The sequence below is a fragment of the Procambarus clarkii genome, chromosome 21 (assembly GCF_040958095.1).
Source record: "Procambarus clarkii isolate CNS0578487 chromosome 21, FALCON_Pclarkii_2.0, whole genome shotgun sequence".
Lineage (NCBI taxonomy): Eukaryota > Metazoa > Arthropoda > Malacostraca > Decapoda > Cambaridae > Procambarus > Procambarus clarkii.
The window spans coordinates 35,373,784-35,393,280 of NC_091170.1; the positions used below are offsets into that span (position 1 = coordinate 35,373,784).

Consider the following 19,497-nt stretch of genomic DNA (forward strand, 5'->3'; position numbering starts at 1 on the left):
TTAGCCATATGTTAATAATAATTAAACACTAACTTACTACAGTATATTTATTTTTACATAAATATGTAAAAAATACGCTATTAATTATTTTAAATATATACACGTCTATGTTATCATCATAAATATGCTGTGGAAATAGCTGTGGAGAGAACGTTTGTTGACACATGTATACAAACCCCAGAACAGTCAAGAGATTTTAGGCGAAATTGAGCTAACTCTCATTTATTTAACAACCTACTTGTTAAGCTGCCTTACATCATGGCGACGAACACAGAGAAGAGAAGACAACTTGATGATGAGATGAGCAGGTCAGTGGTGATGAAGATATATGAGGAAAGAGTCGTAAGAAACCTTACTTTCCTTAGACTCTGTGGAGACCTCTCACCGGGTGCCAGGTTCTCCTGCCACCTCCACCCTGGACCATACCAACACTCTCTACTTTCCTGCTCAAGAATAAGTTTTACGTTATTTTCCTGGTCAAGGATTGGTTAGACTACTTGACTGCTCAAGAATAAGTTCTACATTACATGCCCGGTCATGGATAGATTAGATTACTTTCCTGATCAAGAATAGGTTAGACACTACTTTTCTGGTCAAGAATAGATTAGATACTACTTTCCTGGTCAAGAATAGGGTGCACACTACTTTCCTAGTCAAGAATAGGGTTGACACAACGTTCCTGGACTTTTTCCCCTTCCTTAGTGTGTGTGATGTGGTGAGGGGGAATCTTGTGTGCCACATGTGGGTAGGTGGGAAGAGGTGGCTCCTGCTCCCCTTTTCTGCCTGCTGTTGGAGTTCACAAGCAAAATTCCCTCACGTGTCTTACTCACAGAAATTCCTTTCATGTTCCTATGTGAGGGGGGCCCAGGTTCTAGCTCTGGTCCTCAGTAGGCCGAACTGCACTCTTTTCCCCTGATGTGATCTAGTAGTTGGGGGGGGGGCATCTCAGTGAGAGAGTTTCAGGGAACTACCAGGGGCTCACCCAGAAATAGGTGTTTCATTTCATTCATTGCTCGTTTTTTCTTGTGCATGACAGACCCTGCTCTGACATGAATACTGTATACCCTACTCAGTTTAAGGGTTAAAATATAAAGTGTATATTTTATAGTTTATTCATAATTACGGGGAATTAATTTTCATTTTACACCGATATTAAATTGTTTAGCTATGAACTGCATAATGCATATAATTACATGTAATTAAATCTACATCTGTATATCTCAGGCAGTTGCCTATCTTTTTATAGACTGTTGGTTGAGAAATATTTCAAGTTAAATTTGAAAAAATCCCCCCAAAACCTAGGAATTGTATACAAATATTGGAGAGCAAGTTGTGCTTGATTGGTTTAATTATGTCATTTTTCCTTGTGCAGATTTGAGGCAGAAATCTCAGGTCCTCCTGGGATTAGTAGTGTGACAAATCTGCAGCCTCCTCCAACACCTCCAAGGGCTGTTATAGGATCCAATACCTTTACTCAGGCAAGTTTAACTTCTGCAAATATTTATATTCTGCATTCTGGTATAAATTGGGTGGCATATTTTGTAATAGTCTTCTAATAAGCTACAGTATTTGTTTACTCAAATTTGGCAATAATGGTGGGTATAATTTTGTGTGATGTCCATGAACTATTTTGTGTATTATTTTGTGTGATCTAAAGAACTATTTTGTGTATTATTTTGGTGGGTCAAAAAAAATATTTAATGTTCAGTTACTTCAGCTCTACAAAAGTCCCTTCCCTCTTCTCAAGAATGTTGCTCTTATATCTGTTGATGCCCTCTGTCAAAATTATTGATGCAATTTAAAGAAAAACTGTCTAATCAGTTTACCTGGTCTCACATCTTTGCTTGAGTCATTACCTTTCCACTGCAAAATTGCTTCTATTTTTCTCTCATCTGTTGCTGTTTCTATGGGTTCTGCTTCAGGTCCTTGTGCAATGAGTATTCCTTTTTTGAGAATGGCCATACAACACTCACACTGCAGCTTCTCATACTTGCTCTGTGTTTTCAATTATTTAAGAATTCATGCCAGAACTTTGAGACCCATCTGAGCCTGATGGGAACCAGGATCAGAGAGAGAAGAGAGAAGCTCTGTGAGGAGAGAGAGAAGCTTGGGGGATAAGAAATGAACCCAAAACCAAGAAAAAATCCACTGGAAATTATAAGTACATCAAAATGAGCAACTGTTTGAAAGGAAACCCTGATGAAAGCAAACCAAACGACATGCTACAGGGTCATCATCTTAGCCAACATATGCCTGACCGCTACCAAATTGCAGCCCAGGTTACACAGGGTCCCCATCAGCCAGCCACCTCATTAACTTGTCTGGAACAGCCAGGGTCACATCTAGCTTCTATTTCTGCATTCAGCATTACACATTCAGAGAAGTAATTAAAAGAGAAGCATTCTGATTACAGTAATTATTGCAGGAGTTTTCTTTAGGAGAGGGGGAGATGTGGAGGGAGAGTGGGGTGAGAAAGTGGAGTGGGAGGGTGGGTGGAGTAGGAAAGAGTGTTAGAGGAGGAGGAAGTTGGAGAGGTGGGAGATGGGAAAGAGCAGGGTTAGGGAATGAGAGATGACAGAGGGGAGAGACCCGGGCACAGCCAAGTACCTCCTTGTACTGTGTAATTGTAAACTTGAATGATATAATACAGATTTTGTTGTAGAATATATTTATAAGTTTCAGATTACTAACTACAGTGTACACTGTTGCCACACTTGTTTTTTCATATGTAATTGTAGATATTCATAGTGTTAGGCTCATTAAACAAAAGTTAATACTGATGTTATCAGTATGAAGACATAATTTATGTTACAGTAATTATTAAATGGATAGAGTTTCTATATTTGTAGGTTCAGCAGCGCTTGCAACAGCAGCATCCTGAACCTCCTGGCACTGGGCCCTCTGGTCCTCATGGACCTCCTGGCATTCCTACTTTATCTGGTCCTCCAGGTCCAGCTGGTGCGCCTATTCCTGCAGGACCTACTGGGCCTCCAGGTCTTCCAGGTCCTCCAGGTCCTCCAGGTCTTCCAGGTCCTTCAGGTCCTTCAGGTCCTTCAGGTCCTCCAGGTCCCCCTGGTGTTGCTATTGGGGTTCAGAGAACACAGAATGCACCTTCAGTACCCAGTGGATCAAATGCAAGCAATGGTGTTCTGCCATTACCCCCACCACCAGCACCACCCGGTGGATACATTGGGCCACGATTACCTGGGGACTGTACACCAAATAGCAGTTCGCCACAACAGCAGCAACAACAACAACAGCAGCAGCAGCAGCAACAGCAACAACAACAGCAACAACAACAGCAACAACAACAGCAGCAGCAGCAACAGCAACAACAACAACAACAGCAGCAACAACATCAGCAGCAGCAACAACAACAGCAGCAGCAGCAACAACAACAGCAGCAGCAACAACATCAGCAGCAGCAGCAACAGATGCACCACCATCACCAACAGCACCAGATGCACCAGCAGCAACCTAGACCACCACCACCACCTCCTCCAGGCTTCATTCCACCACAGCTCACTCGCCAACACATGCACCATAGTGAGTAAATTCTTCAAATATTTTTTGTAGAATTAATTGCTTTAATTAATTAGTGAAGTTCTTAAACAGAGAGGTGAAGCTAGTGAAATTAGCTCTAGCCTCTTAAACTAGTGAAGTTCTTAAACCAATATCGAGAACATTTTTCCATTGCTTACTGTGCAGTATTTCATAAACTCTTGGAAGGCACAATTCTTTCAGTGCTGGGTTACCACAATGTGCAATTTTTTAAATATGATTTGTTTTTGTTTAGAAGTTTCTTTTCTGGGAGGACTCCCTTAGGTGGCTCATAAAGTTACCTGCCTGTTTAGCTCCAAGCCTCAATCACCCCACTAGGCTCTTGTGAACCATGAGTGCCTACCAGTAACTAGGTGTAGAATCCTGAGAATCCAGTAATGGCCATCTCCATAATGGTAAGGACTGAAACAACAACTGGTGATATGAACAGTGACCCACCAGAGAGCAGTCAAGAGTGGAGCTGAATTATGGAGCCCAGAGGGAGATGAAAGAGCCAAAGAGTTCACTGTGCACTTGGTTCTTATAGGTGGTGTGTGGGTTTTTTCTCATGGATTGTTTCTTTCCCATCTCCACATAGTGGATGGTCAGTTTCTGGTGGGTGAACTTCTGTGTAGCTGTGTGAAATCAGAAGCTTTTGGTTTTTACAGTCACATTTCCAGATTGCAGGTCTTTCGTGGTGGATGTTTTTTGGCTGGAATGGGGTTTATAATAAAAGTTTTCGAGAGAGTTATCAGGATTCAAGTCACCAGTTTCATGGAGACCAATGACCTTCACAAACCAGGCCTACATGGATTTAGAGTTCGAAGATCATGCCTCTCACAGCTATTTGACAACTAGGACAAAATCACTGAGGCATTGGAAGAAAAACAGAATGCAGATGTGGTATACACGAACTTCGCAAAGGCATTCAATAAATGTGATCATGGAGTGATAGCAAACAAAATGAGGTCAATGGTAATAAATGGTAAAGTAGAACGGTGGATACTCAGTTTTCTGTCGAACAGAACACAAAGAGTAACAGTCAGCCATATAAAATTGAGTCCAAGTGCAGTTAAAAGCTCTATACCTCAGGATACAGTCCTTGCACCACTGCTTTTCCTTATTCTCATATCAGATATAGACAAAAATACAAGTCACAGCTTCATGTCATCCTTTGCAGATGACACAAAAATCGGCATGAAAAATTACCTCTGTTGAAGACATTGAAAAACTACAAGCAGATATTAATAAAGTTTTATTAATATCTGGGAACCGGACAGGAGATAATAACATGATGTTTAACAGTGATAAATTCCATGTACTCAGGTATTGTAAAAATGAGGATATTAAATATAAGACAGGGTACAAAGCACAATCAGATTTGCCCATAGTAGGAAAGCAGCATGTCAAGGATTTGGGAAGGATTATGTCTGATGACCTAATGTTTAGGGAGCATAACCAAGCAAATATTGCGTCAGACAGAAAAATGATATGATGGATTATGAGAACTTTCAAATCCAGGGATTCCATTACAAGGGTTGTACTATTCAAATCACTTGTGCTGTTCCGTCTTGAGTACTGCTCAATACTCACTTCCCCCTTCAGAGCAGGAGAGATTGCTGAAATAGAGGGAGTTCAGAGAACATATACGGTATACATAGACACGATAAAGCACTTAAATTATTGGGATCATTTCAAAGCTCTCCAAATGTACTCGCTAGAAAGGAGACGAAAGAGATATCAAATAATATACACGTGGAAAATACTGGAGGGCCAGGTCCCAAATCTACACAGTAAAATAACAACATACTGGAGTGAACAATATGGAAGAAAGTGCAGAATAGAACCAGTGAAGAGCAGGGGTGCCAAAGGCACAATCAGAGAACACTGTATAAACATCAGAGGTCCGCAGTTGTTCAACATCCTCCCAGCGAGTATAAGAAATATTGCTTGAATAACCATAGACATCTTCAAGAGAAAACTAGATAGTTTTCCTCTGAGAAGTGCCTGACAAACTGGGTTGTGGTTGATATGTGGGCCTGCGGGCCACTCAAAGCAACAGCTTGTTGGACCAACCTCTCACAAGTCAAGTCTGGCCTTGGGCCTGGCTTGGGGAGTAGAAGAACTCCCAGTAGTTGAAAAAAGCTCTGTACCATGATGGTCCATCGGCCATCATGGACCACATCTTTCCCATCGGAACCCCATCAAGCAAGTATCCTTCCAGTGGTTTTGTGAGGCATGGGCTTTTTGGGTTGTTTCCCAAGGTGTTCCATGGAGGTGGTCAGTCTTTCCCCCATTTTTGAAGGGGAATCTGTTGGGTTAGGAGTCCTCCCTGACACAGCATTGGATCTGTGCGGATTGGTTGGCCTAGGGCATGGTTGAGCCATTCTAGTCCCTTTGGTGAGTGTTCCAGTCGTTCCCGGTCCCAAAGCAGTAATAAACCTTTCGGCGGCTCTCTGGTACAGTACATCTTTGATCTCTCGGGTCTGAACGCCTTCTACTCCTGCTCAACCTTTTGCTTGACCACTTTGGTCCAGGTTTGCCTGCTATTGCAGGCAGGGGCTTGGATGGTATCCCTGGAACTCAAGGATGTGTACTGTCACATGCTTATTCATACAGGGTTCAGGGAATAGTTACGACTTGTTGTGGGAAGTCGTGCTTAACTCTTCAGGGTTGTCTCTTTGACATGAACCTGGCTCCCTGTTTGTTTACCAGGCTACGGCGGGTCGTTTGGCTTGGCATCCTGCCAGTGCTCTGTACCTAAGCAAGAATTTAAATAAGATATATTTTAATGGAAGATGCAGGATGACAATTTAATATGGAGCAGTAGATGGAACTCTCAGAATCATGACGGAGAACAGCACCAAATTAGGTTGTAAAAGATTCATATATTGCCATTAACAGTAAATATGAGTAGTTATTTTAGAGTAGGTATGATAAATTAAAAGCTTTAATATTCATAAATTTGTGCTGTGTTACCAGAAAACATGGCAATGTTTACACCATGTTATGTTTATTATTCATTGTGATTTTTCAGATATGATGTGTGATGGTCCTCAGATGGGTCCAATGATGGGTGGAGGCCCTCCTGGTTTTATGAGACCTCCTGGGCCACCAAGACATCCTGGGCCACCAGGACCTCCTGGCTATGGACCACCTCATGGTCCTCCACATGGGCCACCAGGTCCACATGGATTACACGGGCCCCATGGGCTACACGGGCCACATGGGCCACATGGTCCTCATGGACCACATGGACCTCATGGACCACATGGGCCTCATGGGCCTCATGGACCACATGGTCATCATGGACCACATGGACCACCTGGTCCACATGGACCACATGGACCACCAGGCCCACATGGACCACCAGGACCACACGGACCACCTGGTCATGATCCCCATGGACCTCAAGGTCATGGTCCACCAGGTCCCCCAGGTCATGGTCCTCCTGGAATGGGTCCACATGGTCCGCCAGGACAGCACCCTCCACACCCATCACAACATGGTCCACAGGGGCCAGGTACTCATGGCTATGGTCCACTGGGCCCTAACCAACTGCCTCCCCATGCACAGGGCCCTCCTCACATTGGTGGTCCTGGCCTTGGGCCCCCAGGCTCAGGACCACTGAGAGGGCCTCACCCTCCTCCTCCTCCACCTCCTGGCATGCTACAGTCACAGCAGCATGGCAATATACCTCCTCCACCCTTCATTCCTGCAATCATCTCTAAGCCACCCACTGTCATCAGGTATGTATTTCTTGCATAAATGTTATCCAAATGTTACACATACAGATCACACTAACGTGATGCATCAAATGAACAAATCCACAAGGGACCTACTGAGTGTCTGGGATGCTCCCGGACGCAGGTTCGAATCCTCGTCACGGCCCTTGTGGATTTGTTTATCCAAATGTTGTTTGTAAATAACATGGTATATTAATTAATAAGATTTAGAAATGATTCTTAACATTTGTTATTTTTTACGGAGCTTATTTTCATGGATTTCATATTTTTGTTTACACTAGGCATGGCAGTTTATGAAAATGTTAATAATTAAGATAAATAATTTATATTATTTAAGAAATTGGCATAAAAGATTAAAGGAAGATGTTTTGTTAATGCAGTATGTAAAAGCAAGAAAGATATACTGTACATGTAGAAGAATCATTTCATGACTGACTTACTCTAAACAGGGTACAGTAACATATAATAATAATAATGAAAATAATAATAATAATAATAGTAACAATGATGCACAAGGAAATCACATTAATGTGATGTATTTGATGTGACTGATTTTCTCATTGATACATCACATTAGTGGGATTTCATTGTGCATTTGAAGAATAATGTTGGAGGTAGAACTACTGGACCACAGCCAGAGTGGGTGTGGCCTCAGAGGAAGCTTCAGGACCCCTATAGGATTTAGTTGAATCCCAGGTTGCATTGTGTTTGACCATGTTGGGTGTAGTGGTCCAGGGCATGGGGATGAGGGCTGGTAGTACCACGTGTGCAGGTTGGAATCCTCCTCTTGGCTCCCACTGATTTTCTCAATAATAATAATAATAATAATAATAATAATAATTGTAAACAGTAAAATTGTAACTGGGGGTGGGGGAAATAGCTCTCTCTAGTCCATTATTCCACCCCCCCCCCCCAGTTAACTAACGAGGCCGGGGGAAACAGCTCTCTTTAGTCATTATTTAGTTGAACTTTGGTCTCATTACTAATTTTCTGGCCATGGTGATCATTAATTATGTCAGTTTTCCCAGTGTTTTGTATCCCCTGCAATATTGTGATCAGCTTAGACTTATCACCGTTGTATTGGGTATTCTTTATGTAAGATCCTCTCTCTCTGTATTTGGCATGTCATTCCCTCTGTTTGAAACTAAGTGGTGTATTTATAATAATTTTAGAACTTATCATTCATTAGGACATTTTGATACTTATTACCATGTTTCTTTTCAGTTCAGCCCCTAAGCTCTACTCTGCTCAAGCTGCCAAGAATGAAAATAAACCAAATGAAGCTGCTCCTACTACCATTACTGTGCAAGGACCCACTGCACCTCCAGAAGTAACAGTTGAACCAAAAAAGAAGAAAACAAAGACTGACTCCCCAACTGCAGCACAAATTTCTCAAATGCTGACTCAAGCTCAGGAAATGGCAGAAAAGGTACTTTATATCTAAACCAGTTGTATGTTTTTATAATATTTATTGTATTGACGACAGCGTCGCCGTCGGCTTCGTCGCGGATGTTCAGTGGTGCAGCATTCGGGATGTCGACAATTTTCTTCAGTAATTGGGGCCCGGTGAATCTGGTTTCCCCCCGAAACCGGACTTTGATGCGGAAAATCATGATGATGGCGAATCTCTCTATGACTACTGCATCACTGGAGATTATCTACCGTCTCTCTCGGTATATAGTACCAAGATGGGAGTGGGGGTTTGACAATCTAGAATGAAGCTAACCTATCTGCCTAATATTTACCCACCCGGCAGTGCTGGGTGCAAGAGAGTTGTTTATCTTTATCTGTCCTCGGGTTGTTTGTCCTCTTAACTTCTGGTTTATCTCCTTAGTTAGGGGCCATCTCAGCAAGATAGCTTCAGGTAGTCACCGGAGCTCACCCATAAATTAGTGTTTCATTTCCTTTAATGATGGTTTTCTATTCATTTGGCAAAACTTGTATATTGCAGTGATCTCTAACTGTATATCACAATGAAATGTGTTAGATGGCAGATATTTTGAAGAAACACTAGTACTGTACTGGGTTCTAATAGTATTTATAATGTTTATAATCATAATAAATTTTGTGTAATTCATTCACTTATAATTTCATAGGTTCGAGCCAGCACGATAACAACAACGATCTCTCGACAAGAAGGACAAAATCCTCCACCTGTGGAAGAAAAGAAGAAAGAAGGGAAAGCACGCAGTAAGAAAAACTTAAGATGTGCTGGTGGACAAATATGGGAGGATCACTCTCTTAATGAGTGGGAAAGTGGTGAGTGTTATGAGATTATATATTGTATACAAATATATAAATATATATATAGGGGATACCACCTATGGTTGTTTGTAGGGACCCCTCAGTCCTCGAAGAAGACAATATGCAGCACCTGGGGGAGCCTTGTTGGGCTCTCATGTTCACTGGCACATATTAACTTCTCCTATGACCCCCTTATATAGTTATATATATGGGGAACATTATTGTATAAGATTACATGATTACAAAATGTGGCATTAACACATACACAACCATTACAAGTAAAATGAAAAATAGACCAACGGGATACGTTAATGAATGTCACAGACAGATTCGATCATTGTTGCAAGTCAAACACCTCTTCGAAATCCTCCGAAGTTGGACTCGTGCCCTCTGAATCGTGACACTGAGGCACTGAAACAAGAAGCTTTTTGCTCTCTAGTCTTTTGTAACACTGATCAATTTGTTGCCAATGGTTTTCCAGGGGCCATTGCTCCCTGTGTTTGCTCTGCTCATTGGCTCCCTCATTGCTCTGAGGGAGCCAGGTTCTGGCTTGTGATCCCCAGTAGGCTGAACTCCATTGACTAATCCCCTGGTCTAATGTATCACATATTAGGTGGATAGCTCCAGGGAGCCTCCAGGGCTCACCCAGAAAAAGGCATTTCATTACATTCAATGCTGGGTTTTTTTCTATTTCCAGATGATTTCCGGATATTCTGTGGCGATCTTGGAAATGACGTTACAGATGAACTGCTCACTCGTTATTTTAGCCATTTCTCATCATTTGTGAAAGCGAAAGTGGTGAGGGATAAACGCACAAATAAAAGTAAAGGATATGGCTTTATAAGTTTTTCCGATCCACAAGACTACATTCGAGCTATGAAGGAGATGAATGGTGAGTACAATATTATTGCAGAGTTTATGGTTATTTTGAATGTTTCTATTTTTTATGCATGTACAGTATAATTTCAGAGTTAAATTTTGTTGAGTCCATAGTATTAATATACAGTAAACCACTCAGTATTGTGACGTGATACGATACTGCGTTCATACCTGGCTGATGTTATACCTCACGTTTATTCAAAAATGAAAAAAAATAGCCACATTGGCCTTTGCACTGTGTGAAGTGGGCAAGCGTTAAAGTAAACTCGGTTAAAAATATAACAAATTTACTTCAAAATAAAAAGAAAGAAATTACAACAGAATTACAACAACACTTGACTCACAGAGCTTGGCTGTGTTACACAATAGCAAAATAAACACATGAAAGTTACATTAATCAATTTATACAGTGAGAACAGTTTGGGGCCTATGAACTATGTACACTTGAACCACAACCTGAGTGTACGAAACAACGGAGAAGCAGGAACGTGGCAGCTTGCAATGTTTTCTCTGGAACACCTGAGAAAGTCTGATTTGTCTGTGCTGGTCATGGGTATTTATACCCTCCTGTTGGTGACGTCACTTCCTGTGTCAATGTCGCTTGGAACTAGGCAACAACAGGGTTACGAGAGCACCTGCTGGGCTGATTGTGGTGGCCAGGGATGGGGGAGTGTCTAGACCTAGACAGGGTGTCTAGACCTAGACAGGGTGTCTGGACCCGGCTTGAACTCCAGAACATACGTTTATGACAATTTGTAGTTCATGTTGGTGTGGAGTAGGCATCGTGAGTAGGCTGTCAATGATGAAGGAGAGAGAGACGAGGCAGTTTACCTTGAATTATGTGATGGTATATACATAATTATTTTATAAAGTACTGTATTATGTATCTTTCTTTTCCTGCAGTAGACTTCAACTGTGTTGACCGGGTATCAGTCATATCTCTTGGTACAGTATGTCAAAGCAAATGTTATACCTGATAGGTTCCAGGCATTTTCTGTGGAGAGCCCCTTCGGCTCCCCGGAGATATACCAGGGTGATGTGTATGTATTAGACCATGGCAACAGTCAATTGATGAAGTTCTAGGCCTACTGGGAACCAGAGCCTGAACCTGGCCCCCTCACAGAGGCACGAGGAACCCATAGAAACCCCCGTGTAGTTGGAGGCAGTCTATATCTGCCATCTACCAGGTCAGGCACCCAGAAAGGTAGGAATCCCAAAAACAAACTACAGCTGGTGAAAAATTGCTAACCGAAAGCCGAACGAGCAAACAGAACTCCCCAATCGATCGACTCTGGCTCCATCCTTTTGAGCAGTGCTGTCTATAGCAGTGTTGTTGTTCTGTGTGGTGGTGGTGTGCGAGCCAGGAGTAACACTAGAGTACTGGGGCTGCATGCACCTAGGGCCACCTTCCCTCGGTGCCCTGTAAGTACTGCCCTTGCGGTTTAGGGTTATCTTCCATAGGCCGTTCGGGAATCTACCTCCGTGTGGTTCTTTTGCTGCTCGGTGATTGCCTGCCCTTGGAGTCAGCTGAGTTGTTCTGACTCCTGTTTGACCTTGGGTAGGAGGTAGTATCATCGCTAGCTGGGGTGCAAGGTACTGTGCAGCTGTCTGATATACAGATAGCGGCCGGTTCTGTTTCCCTGGGGATGTTATGCTTTTGTAGGGTTTTTCTTTTTCTTTTCTTTTCTTTTTCTTTTCTTTTCTTTTTCTTTTCTTTTCTTTTCTTTTGCCTGGTGGGGTCTGCCTGGTGTGGCTGTAGGACCACTTGTATGATTTTAGTGGCTCTCCTAGGTCCCTGTGATTGCACACATCACACGGGTTCAACTTTTAGTTTGTTTGCTTGGTAGCTTTAGGATAACTGGTTAGCAGTACCTATGCTGGGCTACCCTTAGCAGTCAGCCTAAGGGCCCTGGAAACCCCCAATTGGGGCTCATTGGTCCGATGGAGGAGACCTCTGAGTCCCTGCCTCCTCTGGATCGGTGACTGCCTCTTCTGGATCGGTGGGGAAGGCATTCGAGTCTGTTCCTCCTGCCGGGGCTTTTGGGTCGCACCAGCAGGCCCCGTCATCCCTGCTTTTGCAGTGAACTCATTTACTCTTTGGAATCTTTGGAATCTCGCGTTTTCACATGCCTTACCCAGGTCGCGATGACCCGTTTGTGTCTGTTAGGGGTTCGAGTTCTGGATTACCTTGACGAGTGGCTGGTGGCGCTGGTAACAATGTTGTCTTGTTACTTTCTGATGCCAGGAAGTATTTTGTAGGTTTGTTGAAACATTCATTTGTCACTACTTTAACATTTATTTAATTATTTAAAAAATGCATTCATTATTTCTTTAATTTTTATTAAAAAATGTCTTTCCAACATGATGATAACCGAGACAATTCTCCCTCCAATAGTGTATATGTGACTTCATTTGGGTGTAAGACCTAACTTGACAATTTTCAGCAATTTTGAGTATTGGAGGGGGCGCCATTCAGGGAAGACAACTCTGTGATTATGTAGTACTGTATACCTGAATATCAAATTCATTCACAACTCTTATCACTCCAAGCTAATAATCTTTTTTTGTATTTTAATTTAAAGTAAATGATTCAGTTCTTCATTGATTTAATCCTAGGGTTAATGTAAAGAGGTTGAATGAAAAGAGGATGTAAAGAATGTTAATGTAAAGAGGCTGTTCGACCTTGTAAATCAAATCTTTATTGTAGTTGTTTTGCTCTGGAGGATATTTTTCATGACCTGATAAAGATCATTCAGAGCAAAATGTTGTCCACGATCAAGCCTTGACCTTATTTGGAGTTTTCTTTTATATAATGTATTTGCTTTAACCTCTGTATACCGTCTTTCTCCTCAGATAGTAGATTTAAATTGTCAAAAACGTCTACCTAGATAATTTTTGTTTTAAATTCTATTTTGTTAAGTGTTTTCATAGAGGAAGTTTTATCCATGAACCGTGATTTGGACCTTTGTTCTGTTTGGGAAGAAAATTTTGATATTATTTAAAATTGCATTATGGGGAAGATTTTGCTGAAGTGATCCTTTGATATTGTAAAACTGCAACAATATAACATCCATATACATTTAAAACTGCTTGAACAACTGTTGCATATTTTGGGCCAACAATGAACATGGGTTGTGAGTGAGGTAGTAAGTTTTGTTTAACTACATGGTTGGATATGTTAATAACATAATCAAAGATATTATGTGGAAAACTCATTGTGCAATGCAGTTTATATTTATTATATTTCATGCTACAGTTAGAAACTGTTTGTTAGTTGTTTTCTTTTACATTGTTTATCTTGTACATAGGTACTGTACTTATTTTTAACATTTGATGTGTTTTGCATCATCATATATCTTTTCTGTTTTACCAGTTCTTGGTGGTGTTTCAGTCAAGTGTAGTGCTCATTCATTGGCTGGTGCATTTGTTTCATATTTCTAAAGAATAGCAAGTGTCAAACATATATATATTTTGTCATGCTGTATTAGGAATTTGGGGCACATTTATTATAAACTAAATGGTGGATGTTTCTAAGCATTTTTAAAATTGAAGTAAGAACAATTCCAGTATAAGGAAGTGTGTGTATGAGGGTGAGAGTAAGAATGTGTTGAAGTCATACATGAAACAGGGTTTGAATGATATTCTGAGGAGCTGAAGGATCTTCTAATTAAGTATTGGAGCTATTTGGTTGTCTTGGTCACATACAAAGGGCCTGCTGAGCAGTTCACAATTTATATGATGGCAAGTGGGTGTAGAAATGAAGCACCTCATCTTCCCATGGGACCCCACCCATGGGAAACAAAAAGGTGAAGAAGGGGTTTATCATCTTGATGGAGTGTATTGCTCCGGAAGCTTGCCTTGTGCCTGCCCCCACCACTGCTACTTCCATCAGCTGTCATGCTTATAACCCTTGGGAGGATTGGTGAACTCAAGGTGTTTGTTGAATGTGGTATCCAGGGATGCTTGGAAGGTGGAGACGACCCTCCGGCTCCCCACCCGGAAGAGGCAAAGACTCCACTTCGCTTATCATCACTTGCTATCAGGTTTCCTTTGTCATCGAGAACGAATCCCAGCCAACCTTGTCCATTGTTACCTTTATTTTTCTCAATAGAATTTTTGAAGGCAATATGTTCATTTATACCATCACTGCGCTTTCCTAGTGGACTCCAGGTTCCTGAAGTAAAAATTGAATGAAACCGACGATATTGGGGTTTCTGCTGGGATTGTTCTAGCTGTTGTGGGGACACCAGGGCTGCATACCGGGCACCGCCATTACCACCTGCAGGTTATTTAATGTTGAAATATACACTAATTATATTTTAATTATACTGTATTAATTGTGCATTGTGTAACACTTGTGCAAAAATTATATTATTTTCAGTGTTAAACCTATATAGTGAAACAGGTATGTGGACTTGTTAACAAATAAAGACAATTATGGTCATGAGATTAGTCGTGCAACATCACAACTTTAGTAAAGTGAAATATTAGGAAAACTTTGATTTAAATGAACCAATAAAAATGTTTATGCAGAACTGAAATCATACTCCAATTAAATTATGTACAGTATTCAAGACGGTCTTAAGATTAGTTATCTTTTGACACCCTTGAAATCACACTTATTGGGAAATAGAGATTGCTTTGTAATCCATTTATGGTAATCCTTTTTTTGTTTGCCATAGTCACACTTCAGTAACCCTTGTTGGTGTGCCTCATTTTCTCAGTGTCAAAACTTCTTAAAGTTTTTCTTTTTGGCTAATTTCTTCACTGGAGCACATTGTGTTATTACTTTGTGTCCTCTTGCTTACTTCCTTATGGGAATCATTTGATATTTTAATAATTTTCTTTGTTTATTGATATTTTGGTGCAAAGATTTGGTACCGACATTGTGTCCCATATCCAGTTTATATCAAGTAGTCTTCAGCAAATTTTTTAGCTTTACTTTTACATCTTCACAAGTTGAAAGACAAAAAGAGATGCAAGCAGTCAATTAAACACGAGGGTTTTGTAAAAACTATCCTACTTTTAACTACAAGCAATAGCATTTTCAGTTTAATTTTGTGTTTTATGCCTTAGAGCTCTCAATGTATGTGGAAGCACTACTGCAATCATCCTTCTCTTTTTATCTGTTCACCATTGAACTGCATATCTCTCCAGCAGGTTGCTAGTATCTTAAGTAGATAATTGTGTGTTGAGGATCCTCTTATTTTTGTTTCTCACTGTTGGGGAAAGGAAGCCTTTACATAAGCTCATAAAGTGTTTTACTAGGCCTGTGACTGACCTTTCCCAGGATGCAACCCATAACAGTTGCCTAATTCTCAGGTACCTAGTTAATGCTAGATGAACAGAGGCATCAGGTGTAATGAAATGTGCCCAAATATCTTGCTCTGCTCTTGAATTGAGCATGGGGTCCAGTCAGTTTTGAGTCAAATGCACTAACTACTTTTCTACATGTCACCTCTATTTTGTATGTTTGAAAGGAAAAAGGAAGCCTTGATCATCAGAGCTCTTGATGACTCATGATTTGTGAGTTTTATATAAAAAAAATTGTGGAGTATCTGAGTTGAATTATCTTTGAAGCTTTATTTCCTAGGGGCATTCAACATTCTTTATGGGGTAGAATCTTTTAGACATTAAAGATAATTGGAATTTGAGATAATTGGAACCCAGAAACGATTCCAGGGGGAAGTCGCTCCCCCTCCCCCCCAAATCAAATTCGTACAGGGATGGAGGATATGATAACCTCGTATTCAGTAATAACAACCCCTTCCCCGAAGGCACCAAAGTCCAGGCAGGTCAAACAGAGCCCAAGAGCCCCAAGATGACTTACCCCATGCTTTGGGGCCAAACCCACTTCCACATCCACCGTCCCTAAAGAAAAGGCGAAGTCCAAGGGTTAAAGCCTCAAAGAATGGGGTCTGCCAGGAGGAGCCAGAAGTCTCAGTGGGGAGATCGGGCTCATCTGCCTCTTCAGATGTACCCGCATCGGACGGGGCAGCCCCTGAAGACACCCGAGCTTGTCTTGTCCCGAGCTAAACCCCCATTCCGACTCCAAAACCCTCAGACGTTTGGGAGCCAGGAACAGGGGCGGAGGAGCAGGACGAACCACGCCCACTCAGGAAGTTATCGAGGAAATGGGCAAAACTAAGGTCGAAGCAACCAACACTCCCAATTCCTGGTTGATAAATCCAAAACAGGGCATCTCCGGGGCACCCAAACAGGCCACTAATTGGGTGTGTTGCAACAACAAAAACCTAAATTGCAACACAGCCACCGTCTGACCCCTAATGTCCTCTGAAGAAAAATGGGTAAGTTGGAGGACGAGCGGGAATCACATCCTGCATGACTCTGAATTGTAGGTGTCACCGACCGAACAAGCAGCATGAGTCCAGATAGGAGAATGAGGCCAGCAGTAATGTCTGGTCTGTACGATATCAGTCAAGGAACTGCCGGTGTAAGGGGCTTGGGTCGCGTGCATGGGGCCCCCCCCCTCCCTCTTCTGGGGGGAGGGTTGCTAACGAGCGAGCTTGCTGGTAGAGTGGATATTTGCCTGTTTGTTGTTTCCTCTTGGAGGAGAGTTCTTGGGCTCTGTTCGGTCTTGTGTTGCAATGTTTTACCAGTAGGGATTTGTAATGGTTCACCTACATTTCTGGGTGATAACCCCGATTGAGGAGACATGACTATACTCTCAATAAGTGAAGTGTTCATACACCATTGCTCCCTTCGCCTCTCTGAAGGAACTAGGTTCTGGCTCGTGGTTCCTGGTAGGCAAAGAACTCTAATTAACTGATGCTCTGGACTGATATAGCGGATATCAGTCCGTTAGCTTCAGAGCGCCTCTGGGGCTCATACCAGAAAATGGCGTTTCATTACATTCAACGCTGGTTTTTTTTAAAGACAAAAGATATATTTTGTTTTTCTCAATAATGTGTCTGTGTGTGCAGTTCACCTGAAAATCTTATAATTCTGCAATTGTCTTTTCCTATGCTTTCTGGTCATCTTTTTGTCCTGTTCTCTTCAGTTGTACACACTCCCATCTTCTACATTGGATTGGTCAAAGATTTGTGTAATTTCTTTTAACTTGAATATTATCTTAGGCCTGAAATTTATTGAACAATTCTCATATAAAATTTTAGGTGAACTTTTGAGAAATTTACATATTTCAGAGCTTCATTACTGTGCTGTTTCCAAGGATACACACATTACTACTAGGATCAGCTTATAGGCAGGCAAGAAAACATATGGCATCTATTCTTCAAGAACTCCATTACCCCTATATGGCTATTTGAAGGTGCTTTGCATACATATGTATATGGGCTCCAGAGGAAGTTGCACTGCCTAACTACCAATTGAACTACTGTCCCACTGCAGGTCGCTGCCCTACTTTAACTGGCATCAGCACTGTGTGTCAGGCTAGTGGCAAGATGGCAGGCTAGATCACTCTTAAATTTAAGCCTTGCAACTGGCTGGCTGTTTTGGGTTGGGGAGCTTCATGCTTTCCTCCAAAAGTGGTAGGGTTTTGTTCCTTTGGCCTCTAATGAGCAGTTTCTTCATTTGCAGCCTTCTTCTTTTCTATTGATGAACAAGATGGTTAGATTCCAGAGGTGTCCTTTGGTTATTGATGAATGGTTTGTTCTCCCAGGGTTGCATCATTTATTGCGACCAGTTGCGGCGGTTCATCACTACATGCATGACCCGGACTACATCAGAGGATGCTTTGATGATCCCATTTCCTTGGTTTCCTATTTGAAGGCTCGTTATCTCAGGTTTTCTGCAGTGTCATTCACTGCAGTGTCACCCTCCAAGCAATAGCCTGTTGGACCAAGTTATCACAAATCGAGCTTGGCTGCAGGCAGAGCTTGGGGAGTAGGAGAACTCCTGGAACTCTCTCCAGACTCGAGACTATGCTCCCTGGCAAGTCCCAGTTGTACTTTTCTTTGTGCTTATCTACAGGGAGCCACCATTTGACCCCCTCCAGCAACCAGGGATCGAGTGTAATGAAATGCCTCTTTCTGGGGGACTCAGTGGCTCCCTGGTCCCTCTCCCATTACCAGGTGCACTGGCAGGGCCAGATCTAACTTTTTGGGTCCTAGGCCAAAACTGCTAAATAGGCTTCACCCTCTGGCCACTGTGGCTATTCAAAGGCTAAACACTTACATATAGACAGCTCGTATCATAATAATATGTAATGATTATCAAAGTTATATTATGCATAGCTCAGGTTAAGGGTCTTTAAAAAATTAGCTGATAAGAAGAAACAAAGACCTAAAAGTTGCCCTCATAATTTACAAATTGCACAAATAGCATTAATATTAAAATTAATTTGACCAGGTCTCTCAATTATTAGAATAATACCTCTAGGACATTCCTCCGAACCTGAGAGTTTGATGTTATGTTTTATCAAAATTAGGTTAGGTTAGTTTAGGGTCCCGGTAGTACAGTCGGGTTCATTCTTGACTCACAATCGAGAATTCTGGGTTTGAATCCCGGGCAGGACAGAAATGCTTAGGCGCATTTTCCTATCATTTAATGTCCCTATTCACCTAGAGTAAGTAGGTACTCAGGAGTTAGTCAGCTTGTTGTGGGAAAGCATCCTGGGTGGGGTCAGTAATTTGAGCTGGGGGAGGAGGGGAGGGGAGGCTTGATATAAGCCTAACGTGTACGAATGCACACTGGCTGCCTGTTCCCCGAGACAATGAATTATTATAGTTATTATTATTATTAAGGGCAAAACTGAGCATTGGATCAGTTTTGCATATAGATAGTCAAAACACTAGAAAATTAATGCTGCATAACTGTCGAAGACCTTTCTGCAATCTTTTGACATTAAAAATTTCATTATGACAATGATTTCTGACAGCAATGTGAGTTTGTCTTTGAAAAATATGTACAGTGAAGCTATGCATGCTAACGAAATAAAATTCAAAATGTGGAATTTAATCCTACCTATTCCTGGAGTTGGTCTATTTTCTTGGATCTTAGTGCCTGGTGGTTGAAATGCAGGTGGGCGACGTACAAATCTCTGTGGGGGTGGTGAGGGAGCTTCATAGCCACCAGGACCCCATCCACGACTGAGAAATACTCGTTT

The 19,497-nt window shown here is 41.8% G+C and overlaps 2 protein-coding genes across 2 annotated transcripts in view; one reads left to right on the plus strand and one right to left on the minus strand.

Annotated features, from left to right (window-relative positions):
* Nucleotides 1-140: 140 nt before the first annotated feature.
* LOC123760593 (collagen alpha-1(X) chain) overlaps nt 141-19,497 on the plus strand; it is a 51,314-nt gene continuing 31,957 nt past the window's right edge. The window contains exons 1-7 of the mRNA XM_069328317.1: nt 141-308; nt 1,373-1,478; nt 2,850-3,546; nt 6,578-7,289; nt 8,511-8,715; nt 9,383-9,545; nt 10,228-10,422. Of these exons, the coding sequence (XP_069184418.1) occupies nt 259-308; nt 1,373-1,478; nt 2,850-3,546; nt 6,578-7,289; nt 8,511-8,715; nt 9,383-9,545; nt 10,228-10,422 (2,128 nt within the window). The 5' untranslated portion in view covers nt 141-258. The remainder of the gene's footprint in view (nt 309-1,372; nt 1,479-2,849; nt 3,547-6,577; nt 7,290-8,510; nt 8,716-9,382; nt 9,546-10,227; nt 10,423-19,497) is intronic.
* LOC138349606 (uncharacterized) lies at nt 14,058-19,494 on the minus strand (the record flags this gene model as incomplete). Its single annotated transcript, XM_069328318.1, has 2 exons — nt 14,058-14,688; nt 19,356-19,494. Coding segments are annotated over 2 exons (651 nt in total), but the record flags the coding sequence as incomplete, so codon positions are not given.